Consider the following 23,134-nt stretch of genomic DNA (forward strand, 5'->3'; position numbering starts at 1 on the left):
TTTGTATATATGGAAAACTGAATACAGTGTCTGAGGCTTATTCTAGAGAATTTATGGCAGCAATGTGAACCTGATAACTTTGTTCAGGGTATGTGCTGCTTCTCAACAAAAAGATGCCTTTACTTTTTGGCATGAAAACACTTTCAGATAATTATCTTTATCTGTTGTAGAAGCAAAAGCATTGACTAGATGTCTGAGCAGTTGTGTAGGAAAAATAACAGGTGTTCAGAGTATGCCTGTATAATGTGAATAAATAAGAGTTATGGAGCATAACAACCTTCCTTGTTTACTCTGCCAATCATATTTTGAATCAGAAATGGTGGAGCCAATAAAAAAGATGTGTACATAGAAATTCTAACTTGTCACTATGACACAGCAGTTTACGTGGTAATGGTAGTGTTACAAGAAAATGAGTTCATCAAGGTAACAGGAAATACTTTTCTCCTTATGCTTGGGTTTGTTGGTCTACTAGTAAGCTTTCTTCCAATCCATGCTTCTCAGTGTTAAAGTTCCTGAAGTTTGGCTGGGTTTGTGCCTTTACCCACAAATTAATAGTATCGTTAGAATCAGAAGTGGTTGTGGGGTGGGGAAAGGACCGCTGGAGATCTTCTTGTCCAGCCTCCCTTGCTCAAAGCAGGGTCACCTACAGCAGGTTGCCTGAGGCAGTGTCCAATCAAGTTTCTAGTATCTCCAAGAATGGAGGCTGTACAACTTTTCTGGGTAATCTGGTCCAGTGTTTAGGCACCGTCACAGTAAAGAAGGCTGGTTTTCTTACATCTAAATGGAAATTTTCAACTTGTGTCTGAGTCGGGGCCCAACTGCTTCTGGGTCTGTCACAGGGCACCACTGAGAAAAGTCCAGCTCCCTCTTCTTTGTTCCCTCCCTTGAGGTATTACACACATTGAGAAGATCTCACCCCACTCAGAGCCTTCTCCTCCCCAGGCTAAACACCACCACCTGTCTCAGCCTTTCCTCCTATGACAGGTGCTCCAGTCCCTTAATCATCTTTACAGCCTATTGCTGCATTCACTCCATGTGTCCATATCTGTTGTGTATTGGGGAACCCAGAGCTGGGCACAGCACTTCAGATGTGTCTTGCCAGTGCTGAGCAGGCAGGAAGGGCTGCCTCATTTGACATGTCAAGAACATGTTTTCCTAATGCAGCCCAGGATGCTGTCAGCTGCCTTTGCTGCAAGGGTGCATTGCTGGTTCTTGGTCAGTTTGGTGTCCTCCGGGACCCCAGGTCCTTCTCTGCAGAGCTGCTTTCCAGCCTGTACTGGTGGAACAGGGTTCTTGCTCCTCAGATGCTGGACTTTGCATTTCCCTTCATTGAACTTCATGAGTTCCTGCCAGTCCATTCCTCCAGTTTGTCGAGTTCTCTCTGAGTGGCAGCACAACCATCTCGTGTATCAGCCATTGCTCCCAGTTTTCTGCTGTATGTTTGTGTGGAAATGTCAGATAAAGCTGAGTGAGTCCAGACCGAAACATTAAATGCAAAACATAACACATTTACTGAGGCTGAACTGAACTAAACAGGTTTGGCTGGGGAGCGGGTAGGAAAGGTACAGAAAAGGTGAATGAAGAATCAGATGCAAGTGGCCTTTTTTGTTTTAAAATAGTCAGAAGTTATTCATTGAATATTTCAGGAGGGCTCTGACAATGAGGAAGAAGAAGGTGAAGAAGAGGAGGAAGAAAACACAGATTATCTTACAGACTCCAATAAGGAAAATGAAACTGATGAGGAGAATACAGTATGTATTGTAGCTTAAGATAAGTGAATGGAATTTTGCATCTTTGGTTTTCTTTACTGAATGTTTTTTCCCATGCTGCTCCTAACATGTCTGGGAAAATACGGCAAGAACACTCCTTGCTATTCTTTCAAATACATTTTAGAGTTATTTTTATATTTGCAAACTTTCATGATTACCTTCTGAAAATATTGACGCTGTCAACTTTACTACAACATGTTTTCACAGGACTGTGTGCTTTCACAGGTGGTAGCTAGTCTGGAAAAGATTGCATAAATGATAGTTTTGCAATCTAGCAATGGTAGCAAAGTGGTATTATACAACAAGGTAAAGTAGTTACGCTCCACTAGATTTCAAAACTAAAAAGGAGACAAACTACAAAGTGCAGAATTGCTAAAATACAAATTTGGGATTGGTAGATTGTAACACCTGTAGCAAAAGAACCCATCCGGTTGAGCCTGAACTGCAGTTACATAGTAAGGAAAGTAATGAACATTACCAGTACCCTAACACATTGTTCTAGAAACAATGTTATGCTTTCCAAATACTGAAGAGTAGTAGTTGTCTTGAAAAGACCATCTAACTTTATGGACTTACTGGAAAAATTAGTTAAATTAGGTGTGGTAAGGATAGAGACTTTTCTTTGTATTTTTGCCGTATCTAGAATGTGTACATACATATCTGTGCACATACACTAGTATGTCAGAATGTTATGACTGGCCAGCCTTCATAATAATTGATGCAATAAGGGTCAGGAAATATTTCTTCAAGAAAATAATTCAGGCTGAAAGCTTTTTTTCTTTAACAATCCAATTGTTTAAAGCTTTTGATTATGTATGATACATAATAAGCACTAAGGATATTGTTCCACTTATTTCTAGACTGCATATTTGTATTTCTGAAACTAACGTAGTAGAATGTTTATTCCCACTGCAATAGGAAGTAATGATTAAAGGAGGAGGACTTAAGCATGTCCCTTGTGCAGAAGATGAGGACTTCATTCAGGCATTGGATAAAATGATGCTGGAAAATCTTCAGGTATAGATATTTATTTTCTTGAATTAATATAATTTGCTGTACAGCTAACTATATTCGATTGTTTTAATTTAAAAAATTTTTAAATTAAACTTCTAAATATAATTATACTATAAATATATATATAAATATTAATTATTATTTTTTAAAATAAGCTATTGAAATGCTTAGCTTCCTATAGTAAAGAACATGATTTTTTTTTTTTCTTAACTGTGGCCTCTTCTCTGTAGTTGACACATTTGGATAAGTAGTTTTTAGTAAAATAGATGTTGTGTTGTTTGCCTAGTGAATATATGACATGCTGACATATATAACAGCTACATCAGATACTATACGATGCTTCTGACTTGATCCTAAAGCATCCATGCCTAGGTTTTAATATGTTTAAAATGTAGCTGCATTTATGTTTACGTAACCTTTAAGTTCTTTTTTTTTGTTCCAGTCACATCTAATCAATAGTGTTGAGTATAGCAAACCCTGTATGAGGAATACATTACTAAGAGCCTACAAGAAATCTTGAATGTAGAATATCCTTTCTCAAGTCTGTCTAATCAAGTCTCTAGATTTCTTTCTTTAGAAGGTTGTTATTCAGAATAACTTTAAAATTTGAAGTATTCTGTCCCTTTAACTGTCTTCTTCACAAGCAAGGAAACTAAAGGGAAATGTAATAAAGCCTAATACATTTATTTCTATGTTGTTCCATTTTCCTGGGAGATTAAACCTTTTCTCAGTCATGAAAATATGCATGTTGCCAGACTTAACTGACATTTTTAGTATCTGATCATTTATATAATTTACCACTTTTTTTTTTTTTATAGCAACGGAGTGGTGAATCTGTTAAAGTACATCAGTTGGATGTTGCTATTCCTCTACATCTCAAAAGTCAACTGAAGAAGGGTCCTCCGCTTGGTGGTGGGGAAGGAGAGTCAGAGTCTGGAGACACAATGCCATTTGTCATGTTAACAAGAAAAGGCAACAAACAGCAGGTAGGAGTTTACATAAGGCCGAGATATTGTTTAAATAACTAAAATCCTTTCACTTAAAGTCACACTGTGACTTTTGAGTCACACAGGTGTTTTCATTCCTCACCCTTTTCTCAGAATGGGGTACAGATAACTTACTTTTGCTAAACAGAAAATACCATATGTAGTTTCTTGGAGTTCTTGGCTGTTAATAGAAATCACGTGGAAAAACTCTGTGGTTAAATTATACCATTGCTAGTTACATTTGGTGATTACACCAGTAGGACAGTAGTATGTCTTAAATGTATTTGAAGTACAGTTGTGGAAGATGAATGGATGCGATTGATGGACTGCCACTGAATGTTGAAAGGAGTAGCAAAAAATAAAAAGGAATATTCCAGAATCTTAAGATTCTACAGATTCTTCTGAAAACACTTTCGGCTTCAAGTCGAGATATATGTCATTTGCTAAATTCCATTTCCTGAGTAACTCCCATTTGGCTGAATTTGTTCACCTTGCCAAAAAAGTCATTATCTCTGAAGACATTTATAGGGGACTATTCCAGAACACACTGAGTGACTCTGTTGGAGAAACTTAAATGGAAATAATGTAGATAAACCAAACAAATGCCTTGCTTCATGCAGCCAAGCTATATATCTGTCTTGGCTCGTTTCTTCAGTATGTTTGAATTTTCTTAGGTCAGCAAATGCATAGTATACAAATAAATACCTGACATGTTCCACATGCATTTCTCATCATGGTTTAAGTCTTCGAAAGAACCTTTTCATTTTTGTTGTGTAAATTGATGGTGAAAATGAACGCGTTTATATGGAAAGGAAACCCAAGGCACTGTTTCATTCCATGCATCTGTACCATTTAAGTGTTTAGATCCCTGTAATTACTCTGGACATTTGTTAACTGAATTGTGACAGTAGTGTAACAGTTGAGGTATATAAACCCAAAGTAGAGTCTTTCTTCTCATTCATATGAAAGACATTTCAAAAATTAATGTAGAAAGTGATGCCTCTTATAAAACACTTCAACTACTGAGTGTGCGCTGTGCTAACTGCTTTCAAAGTGGAAGTGGCGATACCTATTTGAGTGGGCACATACGTGCTTGCACTTAGTAGTGGTGATTAACTGATTTCCTTACTATGTTTCTTTGGTTATTCTGTTTTCCTGGAACTTGAGTGTAGTATATCAATTTGTTGTGGTTTAACCCCAGCTGACAACTAAGCCCTTCACGGCTGCTCGCTCACTCCCTTCACAGTGCGATGGGGGGAGAATCAGAAGAGTAGAAGTGAGAAAGCTTGCGGGTTGAGGTAAAGTCAGCAAAAGCCACGTCTTTAAGCAAAGCAAGGAATTCATTCACCACTTCCCATGGGCAGACAGGTGTTCAGCCATCTCCAGGAAAGCAGGGCTTCACCACATGTGATGGTTACCGGGGAAGACAAGCGCCATCACTCCGAATGTCTTCCCCTTTCTAATTCTTCCTCCAGCTTTATATGCTGAGCATGATGTCATATGGTATGGAATATCCCTTTGGTCAGTTGGGGCCAGCTGTCCTGGCTGTGTCCCCTCCCAAGTCCTTGTGCCCCCCAGCCGACTTGCTGGTGGGGTGGGATGAGGAGCAGAAAAGGCCTTGATGCTGTGTAAGCGCTGCCCAGCAATAAGGAAAACACCACTGTGTTATCAGCGCGGTTTCCAACACAAATGTGAAACACAACCACATGCCAGCTCCTATGAAGAAAATTAACTCTACCCCAGCCCAAACCAGACTGAAAGTTCTACAGAGATTTTGAGTGGGGAGTTTTAACTGTTGTCATCGGGCTGAGGAGGGATTTAAGAGAAGTCTATTAAAAAAAAAAAAAGGGTGTTTAGCTTTTTCAGGATAATTTACTGGGAGTATCTGTAGTTACCAAGAATTTTAAGATCTTCGTACTCTGTGAGGGGAAAATATTGCCAACGTGTGGCTTAAGAAGAAAGCAGGACTTGTTCAGGAGTTTTCCCTGCTCCTCCCCCAGTATTTGGTTTTGGGAGTAGGCTCTTCCTGCCAAAACTTCTCTCAGTGTTTCTAGAAATGTAGAAAACAGTTGCTTTGTAGACTACTGCAGTTCTTGAGTCAGTGAAAGCCTTCTTTGTCTATAGTTCTGTATTCAGAAAAATAAGTCTTAGCAGTCAGTTTTAACAGAAAAATAAGCAGGAAAGAAGAAGAGGTGGAGTTGAAAAGAAAATAATTATTCCTTCTTACGGAACTTTATTTTAAATCTGCATGAACAGAATGTGCAGAGTTTTGAAGTGATGGATGCCTGCTTTAGTGTTAAGTTATAGCTGTAAACTTTCAGCTTTTTAAAAACAGTCAAAAGGAGTTTGCAGACAACCTTGGAAGGCTGTGAGTAGCTTCTCATCTGCACTGCCACTGGAATGATAAGCATCACTGCTTCACTACGACATCAACCTAATCACTTGCTATCTTAGCAGTTGGTTTGGTCTCTGTGTGCTTTGTCAACAGTGCTGCTGAAACTAGAAATTCACACAGTAAGAGAGTACTTGCTGATGAAAATGGTATGTGCTGTGCTTCCTTCTGGAGGCTAATATTTGGTAGTTGAGGTCCAGTCACTAAGTACTCAGCTCATGTGCCAGTGTTCAGCCAGATTTTGGTGGGGCATTGACAGCTAGTTTTTTCAAGCAACACAAGAACAACTGAAAGCAGCATACAACCCAAATTAATAGTCATTACGGGCTGATAGTGACAAGGACACAATATTTTTATCCTTTGTCACACTGTGATTTACTAAAACATGCAATAGCAAGGATATTGGGTAGACCAGTGTCTTGCAGTAGATGGGTGGGTTTTTCAGCTGTCAACTGAGCAAGGAAGTTGTATAACAAAACTTAGAAAACCAATAGCAGAGAACTGAACATTGTTACTGGAAATGAGACAGTGGCATCATGATTTATCTGCAAGCCATGAGAGGACAAGGGGAAATAAAGAAATATTGCTATCATAAAGGATCGGAGCTGAGGTCTATCTAATACCATTAGATGTTTTTGAAACTGTCCAAGAAGTTTTGTGCCAGGTAGGTGTGAGCTAAGGTGAGATTTAGACAGTAAAAAGCAAGTCACGTAATGTCCAGAAACTTGGTTAACACCTAAGACAAAAGATATCCTTTTGTTTGAAAGATTTCTGTAAAAGAGTGGCAATATCCATTACCTTCTCCTACGTGAAGTTCTTTATCTCAGTAATGTTTTTATGAAATCTGTAACCTAGTCTTCTGAATGATAATTTTTCTTCTTCAGATTGCCATCTTCAAAGCGAAGTCCTTATGTTCAGTCCTCATCGCACAGATTTTATAAGAGGTTTTTAATATACCTCTTCATTATTTGCAAATCAAAAATATTTTGTTTGCTCACTAATCATCATATCCTTTAGCAATCGTCATCAGTAGTTTGATTTCAGATGGCAACTGTCTGAATGCCTTGGGACAGTGACTCAGTGATACTTTGTTAATTACCAGTCTGTTGTTTTTTCTTTCTTTAATATGCACCCTTAGTTCTCTTTTTTATACTTGAAGCATTCTGTCTGAAAACACTTACCAGTCCCATTAAGCTGATAAATCCATAGTACTGATAAAACATAAAGGACATATTAAAATGGATGAGGAGCTTAGTGGTGAAGCTAAGGAATTATTTTTATCATGAAATGCTTGTAATGGGTTAGATATTTATGTAGTTTGTGTGAAGTATTTGACAGTATCTGGGAACATGCATAGTATTCTCAGTAATAAGTACTGTTTTCTGTTGGAATTTGAAGAATTTTCAGTTTTGTTCTTCCCTGCACACCTTAATAACAACCTTGTATTAATTTCTAGTATAATATGCTATTACCCTCCCCCGGCCCCTAAAAAAAAAAAAATCTTCTGCCTGATCTGTCTCATCTAAATAAATGTAGTTTATAGGGTTTCACTGTACCCAGGTTTTTGTCAAGTCTTTGCAAGGGTCTGTCTTAACTGTTTCAAACGCAGTTTATTTTCAAATGCTGCATCTGAGTACTTGGTGTCTTCTCACACATCATTCATCTGCTGCTAGTGGGGCACTAACTATCTAATAGATACCTTGAGATTTCTCTAGTAATGATTGCATTAAATACTAACCATACATAGTGAGGATTTTGCTTTTACTATATACCTTCCAACAGAGGTTTTGATAATGTATCTTTCTGTCTCTAGCTTTTGACAGTGTAGCAGAAAAGAACACTTAGAAGTTTGCTCTGCTTCTGTTTCTGTGGAAATAGATTACAAGAACAAGCAGCAGGATTCAGACTAGTACCAGTTTGTGGAATATTGAGAGTGATTATCCTTAAATGCATTACCCTACATATAGCACGAAAATATTTCTTTCTAATGGACATGCAGTTGAAGGAGGAAGTGAAATTTTTCTAAATATGTTCACAAACTTTAGCATTAAGACGTTTCTGAAAACTATTATTTCAGTTGCAGTTAAGATTAAGAATCACTTTTCTGTTCTGGAGCTTCTGTGGAAATAAAAACTTGGATTATCTGAGGCTAGGGAAAAAGAAAGCATCTTCTCTATGCCTCTCTGAAAAGCTCAGCTGTATTTTTCAGAGAGAGGGTACTTCCGTAGGAGTGGTACTAAGCTTACCTTTACCATAGCTTATAGCAAATCAGATAATCGGTTGAATGTGTAGTGTGAGTGTTTGCATGTGGGGGAGGAGGAAAAGACTAAATTTGGCACCACAGTTGTCTCCAGACTAGTAAGAAGCCCTGTGGAGCTCGAGTCATCCCTAAAAGGAAAAGTACCAGCCAAGGAATGAATACCAGAGGATATCTGAAATGCTTGGAACCTTTCTTCTCTGTTATCACAAGTGATAGTAGACATTCTGCTCAGGGGCTTCATCTCTTTAGAAAATAGAGACTGTTGGAGGGAGATGCAGCTTTCTGAGCCAGCCATGGTGCTTTTATCTCAAGACTAGTGTCATTCACTGTGAGGGCATTGGCTTGTATGAAAATAAGAAATAAAGCATACAGCTATGTGTTTCTGGAGAAAGTGGATCAGTTTTGTTCCCCTTAAATACTGTGTGTATAGTCTTTTGCCTTAGCGGCACGTCAGCATTTTTTATGTTCTCAGTGCTTTTAGGAGATCTGAGTGTCTTGTATTTTCTCATGGTTCCTTATGTGAAATAAGAGTTTAAAAAAACTCCACAAACAAAACCAAGAAACAATATACTTCTAGTAGTAGAAGTAGAAACTTCTGTAGGAAGTATCTCATCACAATGACGTAGAAATAACCATAACCCTTCTGCATTTTGGATTGTTTTGGGGTTGGGTTTTTTCTGTGATGAGCACTTACAAATGTATTTTCATTTGCAGTTTAAGATCCTAAATGTACCAATGTCTTCCCAACTTGCTGCAAATCATTGGAACCAACAGCAAGCTGAACAGGAAGAGAGAATGAGGATGAAAAAGCTCACTTTGGATATCAATGAACGGCAAGAACAAGAGGACTACCAGGGTATGAAAATCACCAAGTATTTAATTTTTATTTTTATTTTCAGAGGAACTTTCATGGATCTAGAGAAAATATTGTTTGTGATAACTAGCTAGCAGTTCAAGTTCTGAATATTGGTTTGCAATACTTCATGGAACACCTGTATTTTAGTTTGTCATTCATTATTTTACTCTTTGGTCTCTGTGCTTGAAGAAGTTTTTACAGCTTTTGCATGGAAGAGACTTTTCAGGTGGGCATCAGATCTCAGCATTTCCATTTATTTTGGGAAAGAGGAGTAACTGAGACTTTCCTTAAAAATAAGATAACACAATATTAATCTGTTGTTTGTGGCATTGTCTCCATTACTGCAAGGCAATTGAGTTGGATACAAGAGGAGTTGATTCTGTGCAACTTAAACTCTGCTTTTTAGATACTAATAGTTATTTTAGATATTCATAGTATTTAGAATCTTCATCAGTCTAGCTAAGACTTGCAAATACAAAAAGGTAGCCTTCACCTGAAAAATAAAAACTGTCACCTCAGCTTCGTATTGCTAAGGGTTCTAGAGTGCTACAAATATGGAGCATAAGAATATATTAACAGAAATAAAGTTTTGTACAAATTATATGATCTAATTTGTTTTTTAGAGGTATGTAAGGCAGGCATTTTGGTACTTGGACAGATTGAAGCAAACAGATAATACAACAGATCCGATAGCCCCTAAACTGATGCATTTGATCTGTTTGGTTGTTGGGTGGTTTGTTTTGTGGTTTGGTGTTTTCTTTTTTCAGGCTTAACTTTCCTTGGCTTACAAAGATAGTAGATAAAACCAGACCAATAAAGTTGATTGTAATCAGTTCTTGCGTTAGTGTTTCCATTTAACATCTCCAAAGTACTTGCTCTGTTTTTTTGTAAAGATGTTGTAGTCTGGTGGTAATCACAGTATAAGTAGTTAATTAACAGGAAATCTCATTTGAGGTTATTTAGTGAAAGGTCATCATTCATCAAGAAATGGGAAACTCAAAGCAGCTCTAATTCTAAAACAGAGTGGAATCTAACACTTCTTTCAGAACTTTGATATTGCAAGTTTAGTTCTTGTACTCATAAAAGTGAGGTTTTTTCCAAAGTGAGTGTCTACAGAGCTCTGAAATGGTAACACAGTATATTCTTAGTATTAAACAACCTAATCAACTTATTTTCTGAGACACTCCCCTCTTATAATAGCCCACCTGTGAAAAAAAAGGAAGAGAAACAGTAGACTCTAGAATTAGACATTTAGGTGCTTTTCTCAGGCTTTTTGTGGGTTTTTCCTCGTTAATGATATTTCTGATATTTTTACTGGTCAGGTCATTTGGGGGTTTATGCCTTGGCATATGACTTTGTTAGTATCTTTATAAATGTCTGTTTAATCTAAGACTTTATTGTGAGCAATTGTGCTTTTTATCCAAAAAAGGATCACATTGATTATGTCCAAGAGAAATGAATCAGACAACTGCTACTAATTGATAACCAGTAATTGGTAATTGTTTTCTACTTTCTCATAGATTTTCTAGGTGTCCTGTATAAAGCATTAATACAGGGGTAAATCAATGTGGAAGAAAGAGCTTTTTCCATAACTGGCGTCCATTTTTAAAATGGGTATTGATTTTTTTTATTAACCTGGATAATATACACAGTAAAACCAAACTAAAAGGGACCTTTTGATCAGGTTAAACAGGCCATATTCATTTCTCTTTGGAACTATATTTTATTTAGATATTGTGCATTTAATTGTTACTTTTGAAGTGTCAGCTTGCCTGTAACCAGTTGGTACATACCCATTGAAAGAAAAAGTTGGTTTTAAATTTCTGTTCCAAGCTTTGAAGTTGCCAGTGGAGGAAGAAGTCTCAGTTTCTGGAAAAATGCCTCAGAGTTGTCCTAACATTTGCACTTTGTGGTTTTTTTTAATCTGCACAAGGTAGCTAATAGGTTAAAATTCACTAATGTACTTCAAAGTAGTATCAGATAATTATTTAATACTTCAGCAATATTTGTTAGTAATTTTAAAAATAACATTTTTCATTTAAAGAAATATTAGGAACTGGTGAGTCTCTAATTTAGGCTAGTATTTTTCTGTGTAGATAACTTTTTTCTTCACTAAAACCAAAGGTAGGTTGACATGCCTTCAGCCTAGCTAATACATTGTGCTCCCCTGCCATTTCTTCCTTCTGTTACCTTCTCCATTACGCAGTTTCTCAGTTACTGACTTTTCACAAACCCCAATATTTTCTTTCACCTACACTGGAAAACAGAAGAGACAGGCATGTGCGTACTTGCTCATTCATTCCTTGCTTCTACTGTCTAGCTGGCAGTGTACCATAATCTCTTCTTATTTTCTCCCTGAGTCTTGTCATTGCCAACAGAGATCTCTCCCGGCATACAGAATTGGTTTAAAGGATGTTATTTCATGATGTTTACAAAAATGGACTGTCAGTGTATTGAATGGCTTTCTTTGCCTTTTCCAGGTGTCAGTAGGGGAGTATGTGGAGCGTGAATACATGGTTTGTTAACTGTTGACAGCAATATTGTCTATTAAAATCATTCATGATTTCCCAGTTTCTTAAAGATTGGGTGGATAACTTACTGAAAGCCTCATGTGCATTTTGTAAATGGCAAAAGATTCTCGTTGAAGTCTCTAGTTTTGCCCTGTGCAAGTTATTGTGAGAGTAGCAGGAGTTTGTTTCTAGCAGATGATGGCTATGTGTCTCCAATGAGATTACCAGAGATTAGAGAACTAGACAGAGCAGACTTTCAAACATAATCTGTTTAAAAGCTTATTCGATTTTCCCCTTCATTTATTCCATCTGTCTGTTTGCTGAGTAATGCAGATTCTTGCACAGGTGGACTGTCAGAAATACTTTCCATTAGATGCACTAACATATGGGCAGAGCTTATGTGGAGGTTCCTATGATGTATTCATAATTATATTTGATACTTAACCAGTAACTTAGCCTGGTAAAGAGCAATTTTGTATCATTAAAAAAATGACATTTTAGAAATTTTTAGCAAATGCCAAAGTACAATACTTACCTAGCCTAAACTGCCTAAAATTTAGATGTCCAGGTCTAAACAGGGTAGTGTAGGCTTCTTTCTACACTCACCTATTTTTTTCTCACTGATCATAAAGTGAAAAACTCCATCCATGGGACAGCTGGTGTAATGTAGGTCAGCTGAGTCACCCTCTTCAGGTTCCTGTCTTCTCTGTAAAAGGATCCTATTATGGCCAGCTTAGACTTCTCAGTGCCTAATTTTAGGACAGGTTTCTTGCTGAGTCTTTAATTGGCAGTAGCATTGTCTGGTTGTTACTATTTCAGGGTAGTTTCATGTTGTGGCTTCTCATATGGTTGTGAAGCTTTGTCCCTGATCACTGATAAAAGAAGTGGTGGCTGATAAGTTTACAAAGAAAAGGTCACAGGCCTTTTTTGTGAGCACCTATGATGGAAAGCATTGCTGGCAGTTGCTTCTGTAAGAACATCTGGAAATGCAAATTCTTATTACAGGGTAGCTTGGATTTGTCGAAGCTGTCTATGCAATTTAGTAACTTTTTACAAATTAGCTGTTGTGGAACAAATTGAGTGTTAACCCTGAAGTATTGCCAATTGTAAATAAGATGTCTTTTTTACTACATGGTGGTGAAATATCCTTGTGTAAATTCCTCTTTAAAATGATGCATAGAAAATGTGTTTAACTTTCTTCTGTGTAAAATTACAGAGATGCTGCAGTCTCTGGCACAGCGTCCAGCTCCAGCAAATACTAATCGTGAACGGCGGCCTCGTTACCAGCATCCGAAGGGAGCACCTAATGCAGATCTAATCTTTAAAACTGGTGGGAGGTAGGACAATCTTCTTTTAAATGTGGTAATTCCGGTTCTAGGCAAGTAATTACCTTCATAATTGAAATAGATAATGATCTGTGTACTTGCAAGTGCATTTGTTAGTAGTTTCCATTCTAAAGCACTCTGTTAAAATACTGAGCAGTGTTTTGTGCTTCTAACACGGTGTCTATTAACACCTCCTTGACACAGGTTTGGAAGCCAGAGGATTATTTTTCAGTTGTGAAATGACTGGGAGAATCTGAGCCTCTTTTTTATAGAGGAAAGGATGCAAGTCTGCTTTCTCAGTGAGAGGGGAGAGGATATTATTGAATGTCTAGAGAAATTCTCATTGTGCTTTTTCAGTTTGGTGAGTGTGAATTTGAGAGCTATACCTCTGTATTTGAAGCCATGAATGGAAAGTAAATATAGTAAAGGTGGGGAAGGAGGAGGAGAACCATTGATATATGGTGTGTGAGAGCATACCAAAACCAGTATTAACATGAAAAGAATCATTCCAGATTGCCTAATAGTAATTCTGAGACTTTAATGTATCTCAGTGTGTCCTTTCTCACTCAAATTAAGCTTGCAAATAAACTATTAAATTAACCCTGCAGCACAAATTTGAATAGACAGTTTCAGGTGAAACACAGACTGCTTTCATGTTTCTGTTTTCTTTGCAAGTTAATTTTGGCCGTGGACACATAGGAGCAACAACTGGGAAGGGAGAGTTTACCTACTAATGGGTCTGTCTTTGTAAACTACCAATAAGTTAACGTAATATACTAAACCTCTGTTACAGTACCATTACCAAATTCTTTCTGGTACTTTTTTATAGTTACAAAATAACTCTGATGATCACTCACTCTAATGAGACCCTATACAGATACTGCTTGAACAAAACAATCCCTCTGTTTTTTGAAAACAGGCTGCAGTTTAAAATAATATTTTTTTAAAATTAACCAAATATAACTCAATAAAATGATCAGTGCTGTCCTTTTAGCTTTTTCATAGCACTGTGGCCTAATACTGTCACAGGAATAGAAACTATTCAGTTACACTGAATTGCCATATCGGCAGGTGTTTCATAAATAACTGTGCAGCCTTCTCTTCTTTGGGTCATCTTTCCCAAATGCCTTGCAACCTGTATGGGGAGCACACTGCAATTCTTTAAAAACAGCAGCCAGACCTGCAGGTGCAATATTTGCAGGGTTTTTTTAAATGAGTTCTTTTGAAAGCTTTTTGTTTTCAAATGTTTTAGGGAAAATACAGTTTAGGACTTCACTGTAAACTAGGTCAGACATTGTCCAGCAAACAGTTTAAGTAGTGTTTGCTTGTTCAAATAGCTGTGCCGTGTACTTACAATTCTGATGTAGTTTTATATTATGTAATTTACTCTTTGTTCCTTTTAATCTGTAAGCTCCTTAGAGCAGGGACCAGGAAATTTGTTTTAGCAGGCATATTTTATTTGTTGTGTCATGCAGTGCTCAGGCTTGTGGTCATGCATCAGTTGAGCCATCTTAGCCTGTAGTAAGGGAATTTTGCTTTTCTTAACCCCAACTGAAAGATATTTAAGCAGAGATTTTCTTACCAGAGACTGTGGGTCCACCAGTGGCTTACCGCTTCAGGTATAGATTGTCTGTCACCTACGTTTTTAGAGCTTCTGATTTATAGGGAATATTAAAGATTGTCTTCTGACTTTGAAGGGTGGACTGCAGTCTCTGCCCAGACTCCCGTCATGCTTTAGTTAAGAAGTTACCCCATGGACTTAGAGGACACCAGTGTTTCCGATTTGCTGAGAGATCTGAGCTATTAATTTTAGTATCTGTTTAGAGAAGTTTTCACTTTCCTACGGGATGCTGTTATCACTTGTGATGAGTGAGCTGTGTTGCATTGTTTCTTCATATATACGGAAAACTGATAAATTATTTTCTTACAATAGTAACTCGAATTTATTGGAAATAATAATGTATGTTACTTTCTTTAAGGTATGCAACTTTTTATTTTAAATTTTCTGAGGTTAGGGATAATCTGAGCAAATAAATCTCCTTGTTGATTCCACTGTAATGTACAATATGATGGGTTCTGATAGCTGAAGTTGAGATGAGGACTTTCTTGCATTTTAAGTACTGTTGAGTAGAGAAATGTAAAGGTAAAAACACCAAATCCTTTTGTGCTGCTGACATGTCCTAAGCACCATGTTTCAAACATCTTTTAGCAAGTAAAATCCAAATAGACCTATCGTAATGTATGATTCAGAGATTCATGAGGGCAGCACTGGTTGTTCTCTTGTATGTTTTTGGCCTTGAACAGCTGGATCTGGCTTTGCAGTTAGCCCTGCTGTCTGCACAGGATTTGGACTAGATGACCTCCAGAGGGCCCTTGGAACCTAAATTTTTCTGTGATTCAGTTTGGGCCTAGTGGGGTGCTAAACCAAAACAAACCCAAAAAAACCAAAATCACCCACAGATGTGATGCCTCTTTTGCCTGTGATAAACCCACAGTAAATGAAAGAATTAATTAGTGGCTGTGGCTATATAACATGCACTTTGTTAAAAAACAAGAGAGAAATCTTTCACAGTGTTTACTTTGTGATGTATGTACTTTTTCTATATTGAATTAAATGAAGTGAGATTTACAGACTTTGTCAGATTTCTTCTTATTTAACATGTGCAAAATCCTGGATCAAAAATTGGAGTTTATTGTTATTTGCTTGTAATTGCCTGGTTTAGCCTCAGGTTTTAAGACCTGCTAATCCTGCAAGGAGGAGATTCTTTTTGGGACTCGTACATTCAAGACTGACTGGCCTTAAAGATAATTTACTGTGACTCCTTTGGAAGTAGGGTTCCTTGATTTGCTTCAGCAAACTGGGAAGGCAACACTTCCCACTTTTGCCTTCAGTTCTGTAGCATTTGTGTATTAAAAGAGGACTTTGGCCTCTCACTTCAAAAATATTTTTTTCCTTTCTTTAAAGAGGATGAATACCTGATAAATGGCTTGCTTATAAAGTGAAATGAAAGCAACCACATTTTGTGAAATCTGTTTTAAAACATTGATTACCAAGAATTGCAGTGAGTATTTGACCATAGAGAAAGTGGGCCTTACCAAGGAGGTTTTTTGTCTTGTTAAACCTCTCCTTATTAAAAGCAGTAACCTCAAAACTCACTGCTGTTCTGAAAGTATAGTAAAGAAAGAGGACCTGTTTGTGTCTAAAGGTTCATTGGGATGCAGCACTATGATAAACTAAACGATATTCAAGTTAATTGGTAATTTTACATCTTCTGTTTGCATCTGACTCTTACTTCTGTTTAACCCACTTAATAAATAAAAGTGAAGCATAACGGCAGTAACAGAATGTTAGGATTTTATTAGCTAAATTTTCTCATAATGAATAGTATTGCATTAATGCTGAAAAGTCAGAGCATGGGGTAATAAGGAAAAGTGTGAATTTAACACAATTTCCTGTTTCAGCTACTGGACAAACACACTTCATACATCACCTGCCATGTAGCTGATGTATTGACCAATATTGTATTTTGAAGGTTTGAATTCACTTCTTACTGACATACCAGAAGTCTTGGGCAGCCTAAATCCAGTTTCTCTGTTAGTCTCAGTCTGGCTGATTGTCATAGACTACCATTGTAATTTTCTAAAATGAGACAGACTCCTGGGTGTTGGTGTGGCACTGTCTTCAACTAACAAATGTATTTCTTGGTTATTCATGCTGGTTTCGAAATTTTTAGTTGTAATTTTCAATGATCTCTTGTATTCTTTAAAAAAAATAAAATTGAAAGGTCATCACTTTAGCAGTAATATTTTGCTAGTTTCAGAGATTTTTATGATGAAGTGGCTCCCACTTTTACATTCTAGATATAAGTACTAGATACAGATACTAAAGAATTCAGTCATCTATTTAATTGTGTGGTAGCTCAGTTGACCTTACTCTTTGCCATCTTTTTCACTACTAGTTTCATCTTGACCTTTTCTCAGTTGTCATTCTCGATCCTGTACTACATCCTTTTCCCTAATACATACACATGCTAGTGTAGCCTTCCACGAAAGCCATCCAAACTCAGCAGGGAAATTCCAGCCTCCCTCTTCAGCTGTTTTATGGGAGGAAGCCCAGGGTGGGAATATGAAGGGGGTAGGGGGATGGCCAAGTCCTGCAGCGTCTTTTGATGGTCTGCACTGGAATTGAACCAAAAAAAGTAAGAAAAGCCAGGTTCTCAGGTGTTTGTCTTGGCAAGGTGGTGCTTGTTGGGCTCTGCAAATGTAGGTGGGAGTCTAACCCATGTAGCAAAGGTGGAGAGACCCCGATCACAATTAGAGTTTAGAGGGAAAGGAAGGCAAGATTTTATTTATTTGCATACTAGTTTATAATGACTCTTTGTTTAAAAGAGTTATTTCAATAATAATCATACTAATAAAGCAGACAAAAACCTCTGCAGTTTTGTGGCCCTCTGGAAACTACCTTACAATCCTCAAAACACCTTCCTGGTAATAACCCATCTGGCATACTATGACTTTGATTTTATTTAGTCAGGTTATTTAATTTTTGTTGAACAGATGAGAATATAAAAAAGAACTTGCACAACTTAAGATTCTCTTACATAGTTGAGTCTAGCTTTTGTGGATTGTTTGAATCTGTGCTGTTTACAGTATGGAAGTTGGTAATTCAGATTTTGTTAGGAAATGCCATGGGCGTCTTAGTATTTTATTAGTCCGGAAACACATGGTCTGAAATATGATTATTCCAGATAATATATTCTTGCACTGCTAAATTGATAACAGCTGTTTAAAGTCCAGTGCTATTTCTTTGCAATACGAAATGGCTAGGCTCACATTCTACAGAACGTAATTTTCAATTTTGCTGTTGAGAGCATAGTCACATGAGCAGTAGCAAAGTGTTTAGAATGAGTCTAAACACTTTACATTTGTTGATGTTTCTCTCCAGCCCGTATTAAGGTACAGTAAGTCTGTAATCTCTGTTACTGCATTCATTTCTGTCGAATCAAATCACCTCATGGTCTGATACGTGAACATACTTGCGTACTGCCATGGGGAAGACAAGGGATACTTTGTCCAATGCCATAGATGTGTGAGATAGGAAAGAAGCAGACTGTGGCTTGACGAGTGCTTGAATTTAAGTTTCCCAGGATTTACATTGCTATCTGCCAGTATTTTTCTTCTCTTGCCAGTATACAGGAATGCATACGTACTGTCAAAGGGCAGTTTTGTGGGAGGAGAGCTGAGAAAACAAAGATCTGTCTCTGTAAGTTATCTCTGCTGTCGTGCAGGGAGCAGCTTGGAGCAGGAATCTGAACTTCAGATTGTTTTCCCCTCTGAGAAATTGTTTGTCCCCTCCCAAGCTCATGCATCTGAAAGCAAGAAAGTGCTTTCAGCAGAATAAAGCACACAAAGAAAAGAGCTGTTCGTGGAAGAGTGTATGCTTAAAACAGAAAAATAAATTTCAGGTGTTCACTGTATTCCTGTTTGTGGTTAATGTGATTAGGGGAGAGAGGCAACAGAGAGCACCAAAACCGAGATTAGTCATGAAAAGCAAAGCACCAGGTGAGTTCTGAGAGGAGGTGTTCAGAGAAGGAAGGTGCCTGAAATTTGTGAAGAAATACAGTACTTCAGAAATGCATAGGGCATTGTGGATTGATGGAGGACCTGAGGGGATTAGGCAGAAGTGTGCAGTTTAATTTCAAAGGTCTCACATGTTAAGAAATAATAAGGTTTTTTATATAATCTGGACACATCGGTGATGTGCAGAAATTACTTGATTTAATGTACTCTCCTGGGCACGTTTCATTTTAAGCCATAATGTTGTCTTGCTGACTTAGACTCTCCCAACTTCACATGTGCAATAGGTTTGTGATTATTTTGTAGCGTATACTACAGTGTAATGTTTCTGTGCATTTTTATGAGTTCCAGTTTTCTACTGTGGCCATGGTTATGTAAAAGTGTATCTATGTGTTTCTCCATCACATGGAGTATGTAGGCACTATTAATATTTACGCAGTGGCATTGAGAAGCTCACTATACGATTTTTACACAAATTAATAACTGCGTTGGTAGCAGGAAGTAGGGGAGGGGAGTAGATTGCAGAAAAAAAGATATATTTTGCACATAGATTTCAGGATTTTTTTTAATTACAACTGTGTACCAAGTTTGACCTTGCCACAGATACAGGTTTGAATCAAGTTTACTAGTTTGGAGAGAGATGCCATGTGAAATACCTGTGTTTGGAAAAACTACAACTAAGATTTTTATGAGCAGCACCTTGCCGTAATCCACTGAAACACTGCTTACTCTCCCTTACCTGCCACCAACATGCTGGTTTGGATGAGAGTAACTTTTATGAAGTTAAATACACGCAGCTAGTCCTAGCCTTTCCCCTTCCCTTCCCATCAACAGCAGAATTATTTTTTTAAAGGGACATGTAGAGGTAAAAGCATGATTCTGCAATTCATTGATGTTGGAAGTTTCTTCTCAGTTGTAACATTCTGCAAGTGAAATCTCATTCGACTAAATATATTAAAATTATAATTCCTCTCTTTTGCAAACACATAGCCAGTGTTCCTGATATTGAGTGTGCCACAAAGAATTGGAGTATTATATTATGTTTCACTAAAAGGTGGTTAAAACCAAGTAATAGAAGCAATACTGCAGTAAGTTCTAGTGATGCATCAGCTCAGTACTTCCTGGCAAAAACATACAGTATGTTGAAGTAAAATACACAAATACTGGGTAACATAACAAAGCAATACATAAGAATACAGTATCACTGTGAAAGCTTTATAGTTACTATGTCCAGTTAACATACTTGAAACATTTATCTTGCAAGTTTCTCAATAAAAACTAAGTTTAGATTAAATTACTGTTCCACAAATGCTTGGGGTTTATGCACTAATGTAGAGAAATAGGAACTGTTTCGTTTACATGGTAAAAGACTTGGGTGTGTAGCCCTGGAGCTTTCTTATAATAGTGTCTAATTTTAACTTTGCTTTGTACTACTAGATTTTAATTTGCAGTCTAGAAATCAGATGAAAAGCAGCCCAGGTCCAGTAACCGACAGTGGTGATGAAGTTAGGGATACTGGATTAGCGTTACTGCTAGATTACTCTGGTCTTGTTGAGTCACATGCCTGAAAATTGATGTAACTTTTCAATGGATATTTACGTTCTTAAGAGTAATTAAATGCGACTTTTTCTAGGTTGGGACATGATTTTGTGAACAAGGGATGATTGAAGATTTTAATACAACTGTTGACTCTAGAAAGGTTCTAAATGTTTATTTGACTCTGGAAAGCCCTCTGACATTTCTGCAGTACTTCTAAACATTAAGAAACTGCACAAAAAGATGAAAACGATTTAGTATAACTTGTATTTCAACAAATTGACAAATCAGTTGTGCACTTCAGTAGTTTAGCATCTCATCTGGGAGAATAAGGCAGCTATTTCTGAACAATTTTAGATTCGTCTGCTGAGATTGTATAGGGGACTTTTTCCTGAAACACATTATCTACCTTCTTATATCTGATGTAATCTTTTGAAAAAAATTAGTGCAGGTAATAGAAATACCTAACTTGAATATGTATAGGGTAAAAGAATATCAAAATTGCTAGCAGTTGCTTTCAGTGGTTGCTAACCTGCATAGTACTGGATATATTATAACTAAAGTATTTCTGTTATCTTTCCTTTTCTTAGGAGACGTTGATCCAGCAGCAAGCGTCATTTCATTAGGTCCTGTATCTCTGATGTTGTGGATAGTGGAGTTCTCCAGTGATTAAATGAGAGCAGTGGACACATCTCAGCATGTCAGTCTAGAGCGTTCAGAATCAAAACCTGGGACAGGCTGGGGCCATGGGGCAGAGACAACAGCCTCCCCTCTTCCCCCCCAAATACACACAGAACAAGTGGAAGCTTCCAGTCATGGCCTACCAAAAAAAAAAGAAAAAAAAAAAAAGAAAAAAAATAAAAGGAAAAAAAAAGCTTTTTGTAATGGGAACCACATTGAGGGTTAATCTTTTTGTAAGAGCAGAAGTAAATGAATGAGATGGTTAACTTGACTGGTGAGCAGCTTGGTGAAAACAAAGATCAACCTGAAATTCAGATAAATCACACTGGAATGGAAAAGGTCTTGGACAGCTCAGTATGTGGGAGAACAGAGTTCTAAACTTGGCGCAAGTTACGTTATCTCCGAATCAAGCGCTTTGTGTTGGAAGGATATTCCTTGGGGGCTGCAAATCTACAATAGAAAAATGTAGAGCAAACAGTGAAATCTAAAAGAAACCCCTGACAAGTAGGTTAACTTATCAAACACTCCTCAGCAATACAGGTTTTGGTTAAGGAATAGCCTTTTGCTGCCAGATGAGCAGGAAGGAGGAGGTGGGAAGGTGTGAAAAACTTAGAGGCAAGAAGGTAAAATATCTGTTGAGGTTTAAAATAGAATGTGAAGTTGATTAACACAGGGTGTTGACTTGAACTGCTTGGAACAGCCTGACACCAGCCTAAGGACAGGGATATGGTTGAGCCCATTGTATGTATCATTGAAAACCAAAATGTGCCGGTCAGCGTAACAGAAGGATGTCAAGGAGTGGATCCAAATATTTTTTTGATCTTCATGGGCTGATAAGCCTCTGTGTCTATTGAAACAAACAAAAAGTTTAAAAAACCCACAAGATTTAAGTCTGGAAACAAGTAGAATTTCTATTTTTTCTAAGTAGAAATTGAGGTTTCTTGGTCTGTTTCTGACAATCTGTTATTTATTAGCATAGATTTTTGTTTGCTTTCAGGTAGAGATAGTTAATTGGGTTAAGGAGCTCATCTGTATGTTACTACTAATTTTTTTTCTAGCTCTTTTAAAATCCTTTTTACCACTGTTTTTGGTTTCTGCATGTAGGAAGAGAGACTTGTAAAATGCAACATTTCATACAGAAATGCCGCCCGATCTTCACCAGCTTCAGAAATCTGATCTTTGCCAATGCTGCAATAAAGTGTTGTAATTTAGAATTGGTGTCTGTCTCTTTACGTTGACTTTGTCCTTCTGAAACGATGTTTTGAAGAGTTTGTGATATATCATCAGGCTGTAGCTCGGACAAGTAATGTAAAAACAGATGGCATTTTACCAAAGCAGGAGGATTCCTACCCCAAGAAATGTACTGGAAGCACACCTACCAAATGCAAGGTTTTCTTGTTCAGCAAGGAGTTGTGAAACAGGTCATCGTTTCACATCCCATAAGCTGTCATGCTGACAGTGGCTCTGAAAGAAGTGGCTTAACACCACCTTGTCTGCAGCAGCTTCCTGTTGCCCCCTTGGTGTTGTGTGGAGCCGGGGCTTGCTGCAGCCACCTGGGAAACTGAACTGGAAAACTGGCCTACCTTAATTCAAGTGATGTGGTTTGGACAGAAAGATTCAAGGTTGTTGCAATGTGCCTACTTAACGTTGTGTTCTGTAATCACAAATTGAACAGTGGGAGTGAACAAAGTGCAAGCGCAGCTTTAAGTCTGCTTCTCTCATTTGTGCGCTGTAACAGCAGTCAGGGTTGGGAGATGTTCAAATCGTTGGAGCGCATTTTCCCCAAGGACACCTCTGCTCAGGCTGCTGGTAGACAACTTCCAGTTTGCAGAGCGTGGCTTGAAGGTTTTACAATGTCATGTGTAGATGCATTTTGCTAGATTGCTGCCGGATATCATTTAGTAAGGAGGCAAGTATCCTGAAAGTGTACAGTCACCTTAAAAACCCCACGTTGTCACAGTTGTTTGCAAGTGTCCCTGTGCTTGGAGAAGGTCCTTCACGTGGCATGGCTGTGGGATGTACCTGCCCTACAAGGAGGAGTACATTGTGGGAAGGCCAGGTCTTCGTTTCAACTGTTTATTTTCCTATGAATTTTTTCCACATAAAATTTATGGGTATGTTTATTAATCACATTTGTAACTCTGAGCTCCTCCAGGAACATCTTCTTACGGCAGTATGACTGTATCCAGCGGGCCAATCCAATTTCCACTTCCCTGATGAAAAATACC

General features: G+C 37.7%; 1 protein-coding gene across 3 annotated transcripts in view; it reads left to right on the plus strand.

Moving 5' to 3' along the window:
* The window catches only part of UPF2 (UPF2 regulator of nonsense mediated mRNA decay), a 68,075-nt gene extending 45,955 nt beyond the window's left edge, over window positions 1-22,120 (plus strand). For all 3 annotated transcript variants that reach the window (XM_037387453.1, XM_037387454.1, XM_037387455.1), the window contains exons 17-22: window positions 1,647-1,751; window positions 2,688-2,786; window positions 3,602-3,769; window positions 9,136-9,277; window positions 13,004-13,124; window positions 20,816-22,120. In XM_037387453.1, coding sequence (XP_037243350.1) covers window positions 1,647-1,751; window positions 2,688-2,786; window positions 3,602-3,769; window positions 9,136-9,277; window positions 13,004-13,124; window positions 20,816-20,825 — 645 coding nt within the window. In that variant the 3' untranslated portion in view covers window positions 20,826-22,120. The remainder of the gene's footprint in view (window positions 1-1,646; window positions 1,752-2,687; window positions 2,787-3,601; window positions 3,770-9,135; window positions 9,278-13,003; window positions 13,125-20,815) is intronic.
* Window positions 22,121-23,134: the final 1,014 nt, after the last annotated feature.

The sequence above is a fragment of the Falco rusticolus genome, chromosome 5 (assembly GCF_015220075.1).
Source record: "Falco rusticolus isolate bFalRus1 chromosome 5, bFalRus1.pri, whole genome shotgun sequence".
NCBI lineage: Eukaryota > Metazoa > Chordata > Aves > Falconiformes > Falconidae > Falco > Falco rusticolus.